The sequence below is a fragment of the Kockiozyma suomiensis genome, assembly GCF_038497685.1.
Source record: "Kockiozyma suomiensis strain NRRL Y-17356 unplaced genomic scaffold V2V93scaffold_4, whole genome shotgun sequence".
Lineage (NCBI taxonomy): Eukaryota > Fungi > Ascomycota > Lipomycetes > Lipomycetales > Lipomycetaceae > Kockiozyma > Kockiozyma suomiensis.
In genome coordinates, this window is record NW_027117667.1 from 107 (window position 1) to 17,474 (window position 17,368).

The 17,368-nt window shown below is 45.9% G+C and overlaps 7 protein-coding genes across 7 annotated transcripts; 3 read left to right on the forward strand and 4 right to left on the reverse strand.

Moving 5' to 3' along the window:
* Positions 1-416: 416 nt before the first annotated feature.
* On the reverse strand, positions 417-3,618 carry V2V93DRAFT_321935 (sulfate transporter family-domain-containing protein; the record flags this gene model as incomplete). The annotated part of the gene is made up of 2 exons (XM_066907379.1): positions 417-1,997; positions 2,059-3,618. The coding sequence occupies 2 exons, from the start codon at positions 3,616-3,618 to the stop codon at positions 417-419; spliced, it is 3,141 nt and encodes a 1,046-aa protein (XP_066766788.1).
* Positions 3,619-3,959: 341 nt separating this feature from the next.
* Positions 3,960-5,255, reverse strand: V2V93DRAFT_322728 (kinase-like domain-containing protein; the record flags this gene model as incomplete). The annotated part of the gene is made up of 2 exons (XM_066907416.1): positions 3,960-4,152; positions 4,219-5,255. The coding sequence occupies 2 exons, from the start codon at positions 5,253-5,255 to the stop codon at positions 3,960-3,962; spliced, it is 1,230 nt and encodes a 409-aa protein (XP_066766789.1).
* A 549-nt stretch (positions 5,256-5,804) lies between these two features.
* Positions 5,805-6,359, forward strand: V2V93DRAFT_322598 (uncharacterized protein; the record flags this gene model as incomplete). The annotated part of the gene is made up of 1 exon (XM_066907412.1): positions 5,805-6,359. One exon carries the CDS (start codon positions 5,805-5,807, stop codon positions 6,357-6,359), a length of 555 nt encoding a protein of 184 aa, XP_066766790.1.
* Positions 6,360-6,978: 619 nt separating this feature from the next.
* V2V93DRAFT_384962 (armadillo-type protein) lies at positions 6,979-10,462 on the forward strand. Its single transcript, XM_066912227.1, has 4 exons — positions 6,979-7,258; positions 7,312-8,643; positions 8,699-8,809; positions 8,866-10,462. Exons 1-4 carry the CDS (start codon positions 7,160-7,162, stop codon positions 10,096-10,098), a joined length of 2,775 nt encoding a protein of 924 aa, XP_066766791.1. The 5' UTR covers positions 6,979-7,159; the 3' UTR covers positions 10,099-10,462.
* On the reverse strand, positions 10,231-13,192 carry V2V93DRAFT_332991 (kinase-like domain-containing protein). The gene is made up of 2 exons (XM_066907684.1): positions 12,152-13,192; positions 10,231-12,072 (listed from the first exon to the last, which is right to left on the reverse strand). The coding sequence occupies exons 1-2, from the start codon at positions 13,026-13,028 to the stop codon at positions 10,547-10,549; spliced, it is 2,403 nt and encodes an 800-aa protein (XP_066766792.1). The 5' UTR covers positions 13,029-13,192; the 3' UTR covers positions 10,231-10,546.
* Positions 13,193-13,214: 22 nt separating this feature from the next.
* On the forward strand, positions 13,215-15,541 carry V2V93DRAFT_344048 (uncharacterized protein). Its single transcript, XM_066907858.1, has 2 exons — positions 13,215-13,451; positions 13,514-15,541. The coding sequence occupies exons 1-2, from the start codon at positions 13,253-13,255 to the stop codon at positions 15,418-15,420; spliced, it is 2,106 nt and encodes a 701-aa protein (XP_066766793.1). The 5' UTR covers positions 13,215-13,252; the 3' UTR covers positions 15,421-15,541.
* Positions 15,489-16,977, reverse strand: V2V93DRAFT_366050 (uncharacterized protein). The gene has a single exon (XM_066909223.1). The coding sequence runs from the start codon at positions 16,547-16,549 to the stop codon at positions 15,716-15,718; it is 834 nt and encodes a 277-aa protein (XP_066766794.1). The 5' UTR covers positions 16,550-16,977; the 3' UTR covers positions 15,489-15,715.
* Positions 16,978-17,368: the final 391 nt, after the last annotated feature.

Consider the following 17,368-nt stretch of genomic DNA (forward strand, 5'->3'; position numbering starts at 1 on the left):
TTTTCAAAGCAGCCAGAGTGGTGATGGCTGGATATTATGCTTAAACCTTATACACTTTCCGCATGCTATATCTTATGCCAGAGACTAGCCTACACACTGAAATATAACTGACATGCTAAGCATAAGCCTCTTCTTACTTAGCCTCTTATTCAACACTGTAAATAGTCAACAAAAATGGCCACAAAATCATGATGCTATTAGCCATTGTGCCTAAGGAACTAAGCAACATAAGATATAAATGTTAAAATGTTACGAGTAAATTGAAAACCAAGGTAGCAAATTAATCTCTGACAAATAGTCATGAGCGATTTACAAAAGAGAAAGATATCCGAGATATCAATCTCCATGCGATCAATGCCAGCTTTAGCAGTATATTATGGAGATACATACATTTGAGGTAGAAACAAAATAACAATCTAACTAGCAGAAGTAAGTACATATGCAGTAATAGCGGAAAATCTTTCAGCAGTAAGCTTCATGGCTACTTTGTAAAATTCCAATGCAATTTTCTGTCTAGTTTCCAAGTCAGTTTTGTCAGAACTTGAATCATGGCAAATAAATTTTCTCCATGCATCACTAGAGAGTCTCCATACAATAGCCTCTCTTTCCACAAGCATACTTGCTGATCGTTTTGTTTCAGAAAAGAACGGTAGTTCGCCTGCAGTGGTACCAGCAACTATCGCTTCTGTGAATTTACCTTGATCCAAGATATATTCTGCCTTCAACACGCCCTTCTCTACCAAGTAAAATCCATCAGAATCTTCCGAGCGATGATACAAATAAGTTCCCGCTTTGTGCTCTTCGCGGACAAATAGTTCGCAAAAAGATGTCCAAAAAGATGTTGGCTCACCTGTAAGATCGGAAACTATCTGGTAGAATAAAGTGAGTGGAGGTGATGCAGTATGATGATCATCAGAGGCCTGGGTTTCTGAACTAGAAGCGGTACTGCCTACTGCCTCAGGTGCGACTTGAAGATCATACGCAAATGTCGGATCGGCCAGCATTGCGCTCGAGCTTGCTCTGTGAATATGAGTCTGACGGGGTGAAGACGAAGCAATAAGGTGCTCAGAAAGCGCAGAGTTCAATCTCAAATGCTCAACTTCATGCATGTCATCAATAAAAGAAGAAGGCTTTTTCTTCCCTTCACTATGGGAAGAGGATGATTGTATGGATGCAATTTTCTGCTGTTCCCTGACTTGGTAATAAACAGCGAGAAGTTGATTTTCTGACCACTCAAGCGCAGAATTCAAATCAGAAAAGATATGAATATCATTATCAGGATCATTAGTCTCCCATAGGCCGACTGCCTGCAAGCCATTGGAGGCTTCGTCTGACAAAGCACACAGAATAAGCTCAATTCTGCGAGAATCCATCAATCGGTGCATTCGTGTGAATGCTTCCGCCGCTGAAAAATCAAGGCCACTGACTCCTTGAAAATCGATAACCAGGTATTTTACATTTTGCGACTGTTCGTTATGTGCATCAAGAAGCTCACGGATCTTTTTTTCAACCGATACAATGGTCCCAAAAAACAAGAACCCAGAAAGCTTCACGACAAGAATTTCGTCTCCTACTTCCTTTAGGAAACGTTGCTGAAATGGATGACGGCGTACTGTAGATCTAGCGACAGCTCCTGAATAAGTAGCCTTGATTGCAGATTTCTGTGAAGACTCAACTACGAAAGAGCCACAAGCAAGAATGATTCCGATGATAATACCGTATACAAAATCCCAAACACCCATTGCCAATATAATCGCAACAATAACAAAATACTCAAAACGATTTACTCGGCCCCATGTGTCATATAAAGCTTCGCGCATAAGCTCAATACCTAACAAATAGATAAGAGCTCCGACAACCATAACAGGAATTATTCCGATAACACTCGGCCCGGCTAGCATGACCGCTGAAGTTGCTATCGCGAGCATAAATCCAGCAATACGGCTGTCGGCACCGCTTCTGATAAACAGCAAGCTGTTGGTGTACACTAGATAATTCTAAAAATTGACAAGTTAGGACGATTAAAGGATTATCATTGGAAAGTTGGGTAGCACTTACTTGAATGCTGCCACAAAATCCGGATAGTGCATTCGAAATACCATGAGCAATAAGTTCGCGATCTACATCGACATTATCTTCATCGACAGAAACTGCAAGAGCAGGCACATTAATTGGTACATGGAGAATTCCAAAGAAAGTAAGAGCGAACATTGCAGGTATTGTGGAAAATAATGCGGGCCAATCAACGACGGAAAAATTGTAGAGGCTGTAAAAGCTGTACCAAGGTACATTTGCTTCAGGACTAACAAATACCCAGCCCAAGTCACGCAACACAGGAAGAGAGAGACCAGGAATAAGAGAAACCAGCGAATGAAAGCCGAAAAATATGACGATAAAATACATAGGTACCAAAAGCGGATGTTCAATAAAGTGCTCTAATGCCAGAAGAACAAATGCGAGTGCCAGAGGAATCGTCCACTTGATGAAAGTCATTGGATAAAAAAGAAACACGGCAGTCTGCCAGTTATAAGCCATACTGCCTTCTATGCGAGATGAGACCTCGATTCCAGTGGAGATAAGAAACCAGCCTACGCCTCCGATGCATCCTACCAAAATATGACGAGGGAAGAAGCCAATTAAAGATCCAATCCGAGCAAATCCGAGAAGAAAGAAGACACAGCCAGTCACCACTGATGATATCGAATAAGCCAGTACTGTCGTAGCAAGTACAGCGTCTGGCTTGTCTTCACCGATTCGAGTTAGAAGGGTATATGCCATTGAGTGAAAAAAAGGAACAACCTCAATCATTTCTGACCCCACCCCGCCTTTAAAAAATGAGCCACCCGAAGAGTATACTAATTGGGAGACAATGCAAGACACATAGAACATAGAAAGACCTTGTGGTCCCAGGGACGAGAAAATGGGTTCTCCAAGAGGAAAGAGTATCATGCCGTATGATAGTCCATCTAAAATGTTGAGAAGAACGCCCAGGATGACGGACGGGATGTACTTAAATGGGAGTAGAAGATTTGTGCGGTGCACCCGAAAGTAAAGCGAGATCTGTTTAAGAGGAGGAGCAGAGCAGTTGAGAAAATTATGGCGGACATAGGTTGATGAATGCCTAGAAGCAGGCGACGAGAGCGATCCCAAAGAGGTAACAGATAGAGATTTTGCTAGCCGACGAAACCAAGACGTATTAGGCACGCGCTCCGCGGTGTCTGAAAACCCAAATTCATGGTCGTAGCGGGACGTACTTGACATTAGGGGTTGATTTTCAGAAATTTCATCATCTTCGGAGATGTCAGCATTAAAGGATAGTGGATCAGGAGACGAAGGAATAGAGGAAGAGGCGGATGAGGTGGGGGAGAGGGTTAGCGGGTCTGCTAGCGGGTGGTCGTTTGCAGAGCGTAGAAGCAAAGTGAGCGTAGACTCGCCCGATGAAGACAGTGGCGGCACAGGCACGGGCGCAAAAGAGTCTTCGAGCGCAAGGGATGCTATTTCAGCGGTGCGCCCGCGGATGTCTGCAGCAGGTTGCGGAGGCAGATCTCTGTCGACAGAGGCCGGGGAGCTGGAGGGTATCGAGGCCAGACGCAGATGGGTCTGAGCATGCGAGGCCATGCTGCGCCGACGTGGACGCTCAACAGCGGGAAGAGGGAGAGCTGAGATAGCCGGCATAAGTAATCAAGCAATAAGAGGCGATAGGGGGTGATAAATGGCCGAGTGAGAGTGCGCTGTGGTATCAGCGAGCATGTAACAAAGGCGCAAAAAAAAAGAGGCGTTGAACGATTGAATTATTGGCGCCGCCACGGGGCACACTAAAATGTGCCCAAAGCCGATGCCACCCGCACGGTCCTATCACGTGACTTTTGACATGAGCATATCGGCTTACGTTATATATGGGCGATATGAGGTAATTAGTTGGACACGACATGTAAAACTTGTATATATTTTGGAGCCAATTACATGCCTGATATTCCTCCTCCTGCATGCAGCGCTGGTGGAGCTCCGCCAGCGCTGCCTCCTCGAGACTTGGCCTTCATGGCTTCCTTCACCCAGCTGGCCATGTCAACATCTATATTACGAAATTTTACCAGCCATGGATGCGCCAGCAGCTTGCCGTATGTAGGCCGTAGTACCGCATCCTTGTTTAGACTAAATCAAACAGATTGGCAGTTAGTAATTGTTTAACATATTTCATACCGAATAGAGGAAGCCTACCATTGCTTGACGAACTTTGCTGCGTCGGGTGAGAACCGGGGCTCAGGCAAAGTTGGTGGCTCACCATCAACAATCGCACTAAGCTGACTGAAAACGTTTCCGTACGTCTCGGGTGGATAAGGGTAAGATCCATTTGCAATTTCTAGTAGCGTCAGACCAAGACTCCAGATATCCGACTGCACCGTATAAGTAATTGCATCAGTAGGGTTCGCTGATTTGATACGCTCGGGGGCCATGTAAGATTGACATCCAATATTAGTGCGAGCAATGGATGCTACCAGATTCCCACTGACACCAAAATCTGTCAATTTTACTTTCCCAGAGCTTGAAGCCAAAATATTGGTTGGCTTAACATCACGATGTATTATATCATGGTCATCTTTCAGCACCTTGAGGCCGCAGACGACAGCCTCTGTAATCTTAGCAAGCACAGGCTCCTCCACACCGCTACCGTATAGCTTATCTAAACTACCTCCATCCATATATTCCATGCAAATGTAAACTGCGCCTTCGACAAAAAAAGCTCCGTAAAAGTCGACAATGTAAGGCGAGGCGCACTTATGAAGTACGTCAAGCTCCATAACAATCTGCCGAAAATTGCTGTCGTCGAGTTCAAGTCGAATTTCTTTCATAGCCATAGTGATGTTTGTTGGCCGATGGCGCACTTTTGTAACAGTGCCGTAGTTGCCGCGGCCAAGCTCTTCAAAAGGCTCGAGTTCGTCCAGAGAAATTTTGAAGCTTGACCCCGACGCGAAATTGATGCCGTGGGCGTCAAGCGATGCCTTACCAGCAAAATTTAGTGAGCCGGCGGCTACGTCGATGTACTGAGAATAAGAGGCGAAGAGTGATTGAGGATTGGCGTTGACGTGCATGGGTTTGAGCGCGGGAGCAGAGGACGGGGACGGCAATGCCATATTTGGTCGCGGACCGGAGCCCGAGTTAAGAGCGAGCCCACGACGCTGAGAAAGAGAGAGCTTAGGCTGGGGTCTGCCATGCGGTTGAGAAGATATCTGAGGTTGCGAAAGCTTTGGCTGCATCTGCTCGTGCTGCTGTAGTTGGAGTTGCTGTAATCGCTGCCGTTGCTGTTCAAACTGCTGCTGCTGCCGTTGCTGCTGTTGCTGCTGCATACCCTTGATCTTCTGCTCGTCACCCGAATCCTCTGACAGCTCTTTTGACGACGACTGGGAGCGATTCTGGCGTGAAAGTTGAAAGGCGCGGATGCGGTCCTGCACATCCTGCGGGATCTGCACTGGCGCCCGAATACCTCGCGCCGCTTGGACCGAAGCGAGAGGGTTCGGAGCTGCCGGAGTCTCCTTTGCAGCCAGATGAAGAGCAGCCATGGCAGCTTCGACCTTCCTGGGCGACTCGTCGGACATGTTGAGTGGCGCGGTGCGGACAGATGCTAATCAGCCTTCCCTCGAACAGCCAGCAGTTTCTGCAACCTGCCGGGAATCACATAAGCACGTGACGCTTATATAATCAGTGCGTAATGGCAGCCAGCCCCTTTGCAGGCATCCCTTCGCGCCCATCGAATGTCTAGCACTTCGCACAGCACTATTCCCACAGCATTGCCCCTTCCATCTGCGATGTCCTCGTTGGCACAGCCTGCTGCAGACAACTCACGCTCGAAGCGTGTACTTATCTCGACGCATGTTTTTCCACGCAGCCATTCCCCTGTCTCGCGCCGCTACTCCACAGACCCCTCCCAATATCCGAGCACCCCGTCATTCTCCTACTATGCCTCGTCCTCGCCTGGCCTCCCGTATGATTCTCTTCCGCACGAAGTGCAGACCTCGCTTGTCCAAGTTGGTATGAAGGTGCGCAAGTCTATTAGCGACGGCTACAAGCTGCCGCAGCCTGAGAGGCCGCTTGTCAAGTTACAGATGGAGCATGACATTGCACGGCGGGCTCAAAGTGACTCTGCTCTGCTCGTCAACCCATACGTTCGGCCACCAATCAAAAAGCGTGCTCGTGATATTAAGGATATTGATGATGCAGAGCTCACAGATGACGATGAGCGACCCAATGGTGAGGCTGTGGACGACTCTCTGCTGGATCATGATCACAGAGATTTTGCTGACGCGCCGTTTCTAATTCCGAAAGAGTTTTTGATGATGGATATCGATGCCCCTAACGAATGAATTTCAAATCTTAAATATTACTGGAGTTTGGAATCGTAATGCATCAAAGCAGCTGGTTTCTGTATTGGGTTTGTTGGCGTATATATTCGTGTGACGCTGATAGTTATTGTCTGGTTTCAACATTGCGACTTTCCTTCTGCTATTGCTTTCATGATAATTGCATTTGAAAGTTATTCGTAAAGCACTGTCTCGGCGCTGTCTTGCTTGCAGTCCGGTAGAGCTCATATTCCCAAAGGGACGAATTTTGTTCTACACCTAAGTCGCACGAAGAATCTATCAATTTGGCATCATTAATTACCATTTGTCAATAGTGAGCAGGCAGCTAGAGTATTCTGTTCAGAGTGCTAATGTTACCAGAGGCAAGGTAGGATTACATAGCATGATATGCTAGTAGGAAAAATAGGATATCAGGTGCTAATTATTAATACGATTGCACAAGTCAGTTTCAATTAAAAGAAATATAATCCGGCTATTCAGTGCAACACAACCTTTTTGTGATCAAGTATAGAGTAGCATTTGATATCGACGACCGAGAACGCGTTCTCGATAAAGTTGACAATAAGCTTTCTGAAAAATTTAGAGTTTTCGCTGTCAGCGATTTTTTTTCCTATTCCCAGCACTTCAATTTTACGGTTAAACAATTCAGAATTTTGCATTTCTTTCGTAGTTGTTAGTGGATTGCACTCAGCAGAGCATAACCTTACCAAACTCACATGCTATTTCTGGTCAATAAGCGACTTTTGCGTTTGTATTGATTTCGCTGGATTTTGACCCTTCACATAACTTGTCATTGCTGCACAATGTCGTGGTCTCCTCAGCCTGAGATCATGCAGCAGCTTCGTCTTGTTTTTGTCAACTCGTTATCTCCTGACAATGCACTGCGTGGAGCTGCTACAAAGGTGAATTCTATTTTCATTTGGTTGTATTGACTTTTTATTAACATTATCAAAAGACTCTCGAAGAAGCACGCCAAACGCGTCCAGATCTAAATAACTATCTCGTTGATATCTTTGTCAATCCCACGACTGATGCTGAAATACACTTACGAGCCTCTGCAGGGCTAATGCTCAAAAACAACATTCTGACCCAATATGAAATGATTTCTCGAGAGCAATCAGTGGTCGAATACATTAAGGAACATATTGTTTCTGGCTTGTCGCAGCCGATCACTATGATCCGTAACATTGCCGGCTCTGTCGTCAGTGCTCTCGTTATTAAAGGCTCATTTAAGAGTTGGCCCGACATCCTTCCCAAGCTTATGACGCTAGCAAGTCACGATAACCCCGTTGTTCAAGAAGGGTCTTTAAGCGCACTGGCCAAATTATTTGAAGATTCAGGTTCAGAGCTCGATAGTGACCCAGAGGGCCAACGTATTCTCTCCTTCATGATTCCTCGTTTTCTCGAGCTTGCTCGCTCTCCTTCTCCAAAAGTGAGAAGTCAGTGCATTGTATGCCTCAATCAGTTTATTTTAAGGATGTCACAAGCACTTTTCGTGCATATTGACCTATTTCTTACAACTCTCTTTGAGTTGGCTTTAGATGCTGATCCGGATGTTCGCCGAAATATATGTACAGCATTTGTTATGCTTCTGGATGCGAGAGAAGATAAATTAGTGCCGCATTTATCTGGCATTGTTGATTATTCTCTGCACTGTATGGGCGATGATGATGAACAGGTGGCTCTAGAAGCATGCGAATTTCTTCTTGGTTTGGCCGAACATGACCAGCTGCGAAATCAGGTTCTTAGTTTGTTGCCTAAAATTCTTCCTGTTTTGTTCAGGTGCATGGTGTATTCCGAACAAGATATTCTTAGATTTGAATCTCTTGCCGAGGATGATGCTGAAATGGAAGATAAAGCAACCGACATTCGACCAACACATGCCAAATCTCGCACAGCGCACAACGCAGAGAAATTATCACAAGATATCAATAAAAATTTAGATAATGGGCTTGCAGATAACAACAAATTTGATGCCGAGGACGATGATGAGGACGATGATGATGATGATGATGAGGACGATGACGATTATAGTATGGATTTATCTGATTGGAATTTACGCAAATGCTCAGCTGCAGCCCTAGATATATTTGCAAGCAGCTATCATGAAAGTATTCTGCAGTTTAGTCTCCCAACACTGAAACAGAATTTGGTATCTCACGAATGGCCTGTGCGTGAGGCCGCGATTCTTGCATATGGTGCCATCGCAGAAGGTTGTGTTGACGGAATGTCCCCGTTTCTGCCAGAAGTTATTCCTTATTTTGTTCAATCCCTTAATGATCCTGTTGTACGTTTAGCTGGATGTGGCTTCATAAATTTTTCTGTTTTAACATTTTGGATAGGCTCCGATCCGACAAATAACCTGCTGGACTTTGGGCCGTTACAGCAGTTGGATTTGCTATCGGTCCGCGGATATTGGCTATGAGCAAGAGTTTATTCCGGTATTAACAGGGGTAAGCACGTTAGAACACATTCTCATATTTCAATTCTTGAGTCTAACAAGTTGTAGTTATTGAAATGCTGCCTGGATGTCAACAAAAAGGTACAAGAGGCTGGATGTAGCGGATTTGCCAACTTCGCCGAGCAGGCAGGCGGTTTGCTTGTGCCATACTTGATGCACATTCTACAAAATTTGACTCTCTGTTTTCAAAAGTATCAAAGCAAAAATCTTGCAATTCTTTACGACGCTATTCAAACTCTAGTAGACAAAATTGGATATGCTATGAAGAGTAAAGAATGCATTGATCTTTTGCTACCCCCGTTGATTGAGCGGTGGCAACGGTTAAGTGACGACGATACTGATTTATTCCCATTGCTTGAATGCTTGTCTTCTGTTACAGCAGCTTTGGGAGACAATTTTGCTCCGTATGCTCAACCAGTGTTTCAGCGCGCTGTTAAAATATTGCATGACAATTTGCTTATGGCTCAAGAGGCTTCTGTGGATCCCACCCTCGAGATTCCTGACAAAGACTTTCTTGTTACCGCTTTAGATCTTTTAGATGGTTTGATTCAGGGATTAGGTTCTCTTGCAAGCCAGCTCATCGACCAGTCGCAGTATCCTCTAATGCAAATGGTTCTTATGTGTCTCAGAGACCCTGTACATGAAGTTCGCCAAAGTGGATTTGCTCTTATAGGCGACATGGCAATTGGTTGTTTCGATGTTTTAAAGCCATTTATTCCCTCGATTATGACTGAGTTAATTCCTCAGATTGACTCACGAGATCCAGGATGCTCGTCGGTATGTAATAATGCCACTTGGGCAGCGGGAGAAATCGCATTGCAACTGGGAGAGGATATTCGGCCATTTGTGGGACCGCTAATGGAAAGACTTATTGTCGTCGTGGCCATCAACGGATATGTCGAACAGACGATCATTGAAAACGCAGCAATTACGATCGGTCGACTTGGGATTTCGTGCCCGGAGGTGATTGCACCAAGGCTGGATACATTTGCAGCTTATTGGTGTAAAGCTTTGCGGATGATCAGAGATACGGATGAAAAAGAGAGTGCTTTCAAGGGAATGTGCAAGATCGTGGTGATTAACCCAAACGGTCTGCAAGGATGTCTTCCAGATTTTGTAGAAGCAATCGGGATGTACTCCGAGCCGTCTGATGAATTAGTGCATATGTTTTCCACTGTTTTAGGTGGTTATAAATGTTTGGTAAGCGACTGGGATCAGCTGGTCATGAGTCAAATTCCAGACGAAGCTAGGCATATGTTGAAAGATAGGTATGATGCCTAATCCTATATAGTTTGGCTACGACATCTTATCTTTTTAACTTTACCGGCCTTTGATTTTCTTTTGGATAGGTCGTATGTATTTTTTTAGGTTGCAGGCGTAGATGTACTGTTTGTGTTCAAATTGAAAGAAGTATTGCTGTTTATCGAATAGCTTTTTTATCAGTTATAGAGCGCTCTCTACCTAATGTGTATGTGTGCACGCATTTTGGCACAAAAAGTTTACTCTTATGCCCATAAAAATTATTATAATCTGACAAAATAATACCTGTAAACATTATCGCCAAATACACGATGCACAAAACTCTCTAACCATGCTTACCAAGCCACATATGAGCTGCGGCTCTCGAAGAAGTGTCGGCAACCGCACAGGATTCAATACATTTACGGTGTTGCTGGCACGTCATATCATATACAAATCAGCAGACATAACTTCTGCTTGCTACTTTTGCTTAATTTAATCCGCGGCTTACTCGTCTGTTGTAGGTACCTTCGGAAATTGAAGTAGACCGACCAAGATTAGACGCTCTTGAGAATAGACGCTCAAAGCGAATAAAAGACTGAGGGGCATTTCCTGAAGATTTTCCTACTCCGGGACGTGTCTCTGTTTCTGTCACAAAAGTAACACCAGGCTGGCGTTGTTCGTGCGGTGGAGGACCAGGCATAGCGGTGGAAGGCTGTGGAATCTCATCATACGCACTGGCATCGAAGGACCCGATGGTAGGTAATGGCTGGGGTCGCTCCTCATCAGAAGAAGCAGATGTTGCACTTGGACTAAGGGGTGGAACCATGCCTCCACTATGACCACCCGTGCTCATACTATGTGATCTTTGCTGGCGTCTAGTAGACAGACGTCTAAAAATCCCTCCAATCGATAAACCATCACGCTTGGTTGGACTAGCAGAAGTAGGGATATTTGAACCGCTATGGGAATCGTGAAATGATGGACTAGCTACTGCTGCTGAGCCTGCTCGGCCATACTCATCTGGACTATTAGATTCAGAAGGAATTGTAGGCAGATCTGCCGGATGAGAGGGTCTAGTGCCACCATTGAAAACAGGCGAGTATTGTGGTGGAGTGGGGGAGGATCTATTTTCAGAATTGCTCTTTGGAGATGCGGATAGATTTGAACCTGATCGATTCGGAACATAGCCGCTATGTCCGTGGTTAACGCTACGCGAACGTCCAGGAAACACAGTACGAGATGCTGATTGGGTATGTGTGTGTGCAGTCTCTGGAACCGGAATGACTGGTATCTCTAAGCGGCCAAGACGAGGCTGTCTCGAGCTAAGAACGGAAGCAGAGGGAGCAAGTTCGCTGTCTCGTAGAGCATTGTTTCCAGAAAATGCAACGGGCACTGATGTTCCAGTAGAATTGACAGAAAATGCAGATCCTGTGGTCTCAAGTGTTGGTCTTCTTCTCGTTCGTTCCTGCTTTTCTCTTACTAGATAGTATATTGAGACCAAAGGATGGTAAGCGTTTGTTGGATCGGGCAAGCGCAGATCACTCAAGGTCTCTTGAGAAGACGAAGGCGACGAACTTGAGGGTTTCTTCTTGTAGAAATCAAATGTAAAAGCAGATTTTTTTCTTGGAGTGTGCGCACTAGTCGGTGAAGCACTGCTTCCGGAATCAAATAGAGATCCGCCAAGAAACAGATTGAAGTGACCACCAGCTGAGCCAGCGACAGCAGAGTTGGCATCTGAGCGGTACCAAGCTTGACAAGCAGCTTGATAATCTGCAGATTCAAGAACTGCAGTAAGATCTGCTTCAATGCGCTCGTCTGTTCCAAACTCGAATCCATGCATTCCCTTTATAACTTCCTTGTCTAGTGGCAAGGATAATGGTCGTCTTGGAGCTATATATGAGTCCTGAGGGCCATCGTAGCCTTTTAGCATCCATGGGTGGTTGATAATTTCTGATAATGAAGCACGCGCTCTTGGATCAACGACCAGCATTCTTGAAAGCAAATTTTTGCATTCTATATTCAAAACAAACGTCAGCTCAACGATTCCATACAAATATAGTTGCCCATATCAAACCGCATTTCAAACACGTACCTGGAGATAGCCAGCTCGGGTATTCAACATGACCGCGTTTGATCTTGGCGTGAAGAGCAGGCATGCTTTGATCATCGAATGGAACTTTGCCACAAGCAAGGACATAAAGAACTATACCGAAACTCCAAATGTCAACTTCTGGACCAACATACTGCTTCGCGTTGAGCAATTCTGGTGCGGCAAAGTAAAGCGAGCCGCAGAATGTTTTGAGCAAGGAGCGCGGAGAATACAGGTTCGATAAGCCAAAATCAATGATCTTGATGTCTCCCGATTTTGAAATAAGAATATTTTCGATCTTCAAATCACGATGGACCACCGAGTTGTGATGGCAATAGTCGAGGGCAGAGGCGATCTGGCGGGCAAACTTGCGGGCCTGTTTCTCCTTCAAACGACCATGGGAGATGATGTAGTCTAGCATCTGACCGCCGGCAACATTTTCAAAAACCATATAGTAGTGGTGCGTCATAGCCATAACCTCACGCAGACCGCAGATATAGCGGTGGTCGAGGAGGGAGGCGATGGCGGCCTCGCGAATGGTGCGGATCTCCTTGCTCTCATCAGGCGATATCTTGGCGGGGTCTACAGAGATACCATCCGGGCCCGCACGCATGATGTGCAAGTACTTTGGATTGTTGCGGTGAATTTGGCCCTCGGGAACATACCTGGGTACAATCTTGACGGCCGCAAGCTCTCCCGATAGACGATGACGTGCAAGCTTGACCTTGCCCATTGAACCCGCACCGATAGTCTTGAGCAGGTCCCAGTCGCCGAGAGTGCGTCGTTTGGAGGAGGACGAGTGAGTACGATGCAGCTGAGGAGGAAGCTGAGGATTTGACGGTAGCGGCACCTGCGAAGGAGATGGCGCAGAGGGCGCCATGGCGGAAAGGATTGGCGTTGAGCGGAGGAGAAAGCAGTTTAGAGTCAGGAGCGATGGTGATCGCAAGGCGGTGGGTGTAGCAGCAACCACCAGCTCAGCGCCCAGTTCAAACCGCCGCAAGTGGTCGGTTCCATACAGCTTGGAACCGCCGACTCTCACTCCGGCTCATACTGCACGCTGTCTTGCCCTTCATCGCGTCTCTCGCAGGGCGACTCAGATGCAGCATGTCGCAGCGGAAAAGACCGCTGTCTTCAAATCCGCAGTCTGATTCTATATTTCTTGGAACGCCATCATCAGCACTCTCAGAATTTGCACCCGTCTGGAAGCAGGAAGCCCGTGACGAGCGCGGCCGCAAGCGCTTTCATGGCGCCTTCACTGGTGGCTTCTCTGCCGGCTACTTTAATACAGTTGGGTCGAAAGAAGGTAATATATTGATGAAATTATTGTTGGGTGCTTTTGGTCTTATAGCTAACACTTCGTCCTAGGTTGGAAGCCGTCTCAGTATGCCTCAAAAAGCGGAACCGATAAACAGACTTACACTCCTCAGGATTTCATGGACGAAGAAGATCTCGCGGATTTACGCTCAAACGAAAAAATAGTCACCTCGTCATCATTACGCTTACATAGTAGTGTACAGTCTGAAGGAACAATGCTGTATACCGCCATGCCAATCAAATCAACTGTCGAATCAAGCGGCTATGCACTCTTACGTCAGATGGGATGGAAACCCGGATTTGGAATCGGGCCGCTGACGGAGACTTTAATAGAAGGTCGAAAAGTCATGATGCCACCTCGGCAGACGGCGTCGTTTGTGCAGCTAGAGACGAAGCAAGACAAGCATGGACTGGGACTGCATAGCGCGTCTGGGCAGCTTGACCTACAATCTGAGTCGATGCCACAGGATCTGCTTTCGTCTTCTGCCCTCCCTGCTGCTTCCTCTCTGAGAAAAAAGAAAAACTCTGGTATGGGTTCAGGCGTGTTACTTGATTTCGATGACAACGAGGAGGACGAAGATCCATATGAAATCAAGCCTGTGCTTTATGACAAAAGTCTTGGCCCAAAGAAGGCATCCAAAAAACTACAGATAAAGCAGATCTCTGCTTCAGCCCGCAAAGGTAAATTAACTTTTGCTTCAAGCGTGTCTTTACCCAAAACTGTGCGACTATGTGTCGACGGTCGGCCACCTCTTTCTGGGTTTACGCTTTCTAGTTCGCCTCCTATAACAGCCTGGAGCAACCTTATCGAGAGATACCGTCCACCTGCTATTCCAACGACTTTCATTTCCGGAATCTTGATAATGAAGGATCCACGCACGCATGTAACTCCTAAAATGATTGCCGAATTCCGCAGTCAACATTTGCACGCCAATACACTTGCTGCTATGGTCTCGACATCAGAAAGAAATGTCGAGCTACCACAACTGGACATTTCTAGCCGGTCAAAATTACTAGGCGAATCAGCCAACAAAGGAAAATCAGTGTTTGACTTTTTAACTCCAGAACAGAGAGACAAAATCGTCAGTCTTACCGGGAATACCAGTCTACCCCCTGCAAAATCCGAAACACTGCTGGCCGCTTCATCTTCAGACAAGCCTCCTGCAGATGATGGCGCTATTTTAAAACTCATTCCCTCAGTCGGCCGCGAAACTGTACTCTCTGCTTTATCCAAATCGGCATTTATGCCTTATAGCGATATCCCAGCCAAAAGAACACGCTACAAAACATATCTTGAGGCTCATGCTGGCATCGTGAGTCTGGATAAGATTCTGCTGCCACTGAAGGAGAATCAAAGGGAAGGACGTAGCGGTCTTAGTATGGATGAATGGCTGACAGAACTTCGCGAGTTCAAGAAATCAGCAGAGCTGTTCAAGCCTCTTAGTGGTATGCTAGCAAATAGATTTACATCCTCTTCCTCAACTTCAGGCTCGAAACCGTCAGCAGCTGATTCAACAATCGATGATGAAGACGTCATCATACTTGGCGCAGGCGGCGAAAAGTCTGCTTCGAATATTTCTCTCAATGACGATAAAAAACGTGCAGCCGAACTTGGCATGTATGGCCCTTTGACGCGGAGCGCGCATCTGTGGTCTCCGAGCCGTCTTCTCTGCAAAAGATTCGGCATTTCACCTCCTCTCACCGTCTCAGGTGACTTACAATCAGAAACCAAACATGAAACTTCTGCGCGTGAATGGGATAGCATCGGTAGTCGTGCTGCACCAGTAACTGATCTAGTGTCTGATACAGTATTGAAAGATTTAGCCAAGGGCGCAGATATTAAAGTTGACTTGGTCGAAAATCGCTTTAAGAGCTCGGATATTCGACCTGAAGAGAATGAAGCTCTCGAACAGCCCAGAGCTCCTGCAGATTTATTTGCAGCCGTATTTGGAGATTGAGTTCCATTCATATCTTTTCTAAGCAGCTTCATAATACTTTCCTGGTTTGCAGTTTCTACTTATCGACATTTACTAAAGTATAATCATTTCTATTAGAAAATTTATCAAATTCAAATAATAAAACTATAAAAAAAACACAAATCTCTAAACCATTACTCATATACCATCAGTCAACTTTTTAAACCTAACAAAAGCCTAAATTTTTTCCCACGATATCCACTATTTTAGAAAACCAGATAACTTTTTAATATACCACGGTAACCCATTATAACAAACAAAAAAAGCAAGGAGATCCTCACAATCCACGCAACCTTTTAACTTCAGACTCTAGCTCTAAAACCCTCTTTAAGGCTTGATCACGTTCAGTGACTAAAGCCTCTACCTGAACCTCTAAATCGGTAAGACGCAGCATCTTCCGCTCTCGCGAACGACGAGCCGCAAGGGTGTTACGAGCACGTTTGACTGCGATGCTGTCTTCGGCGTCGCCAACAACGATAGGAGGAAGAGGCTCTACACGCGGGCGGCGAGTGTATGACTGAGAAGTAACACGCTTTCTTTTTCTTTCGGAAATACCGACGACTGAACCATCAGCAGCGACGATGACACCTTCAGGCGACACTGACCGCTCCTGACGATCTGAAGGCTCTGGTGAGCACGATGGCCGTAAAGGAGCAAAAGAAGCAGACGTCACGGACTTATGCCGAGAGGCTCTATCTTTGGCGATGTCAGGCTTAGCAAACGAAGTCAAAGAAGGATCACTCCTAGACTTTGTCTCACTGAACAATGATGGCCACTGATCAGGGTTACCTAAATCATGAGAGTCGAACATAGGAGAAGTCTCGAATGATTCATCCGGAGATTCAAAAGGAGAAGGAAAGATACTTGAAGAATCAAGAGCAGGAGTTGCGTTAGCAAAAATCTCGTCTGGAGAGATGGTCGCAAACTGGGGAGTAGAATAGACAGAAGAATGACGCGAGGACTCATCCGACACGCCGTCATCGACAGGTATCGAGACAATGTCGGGGAATCCTCCAAAGTCATGAAAGAGAGCGTCGCTCTCTTTCTGGTGCTCAAAACCAGGGAGAAGGAGAAGATCAGAATCGAACTCTTGCTTCATTGCGAGAACCATGTTGGTAGGCGGAAGGTTGTTCAAATCGATAGGGTCAAAAGTAGTTGATGGTTGAATTATAGGAAAATACCCAGAAGTATGCAGATACTGCTGATTGGCTGAATTAGACAGGACACAGGAATGCAAAGGCAGACTCTGTTGCTGAGGCTGATGGACAGAGTAAAGTAGGGGTTGAGGCAGACTTGGAAAGCCGCAAAATTCTTGGTTGGGAAGCCATAACGGATGACGGTAGTTGGAAGGGGTTAGCAAATAATGCTGACCAGACAATGCGTAAAGCGAGAGGAAACGAAAAGTTGCCGAAGCTTAAAGCTTGAGGCGGAGGCTGTTTAGACTAGGAGATAGAGAGCACGGAAAGAAAGTATAAATTAGAAAGTAGCCATTGTAAACTAGTTTCTAAATATCTTTCTGGAGTGTATGAGCGTTTGGAAGGTGGGGAAAAAAAGAGGAAAGAACCAGGGAGCGAAAGTGGGTTCTTAAGAGTGAGTCAGCGAGCCGCGTGGTTTGTGCAGTTATGTAAGTGACTAACACTTGTGCTGGGCGTCGTAGAGCAGCCAATCAGTGACGGCTCGGATCAGCCACAGAAACCTTCGTCCAAGACACCGGCGTTCAAGCCGCCAGCTACCGCTCTATTTCAGTTTGTTGGTCAAACCTTGAGATAAGAGGATGAGAAGGAATGAGGTTCACTTCGTATTCTTTATTATTTGCAATACTTGCCGAGTGCTTACCGAGTGCTTGCAGATTGCAGAGTTCCACACTCACAGTTGCCGATTATTTGTCTAACGTCTGCGCAAACTCCGCCCTACTATCTCTTCTGGCCTC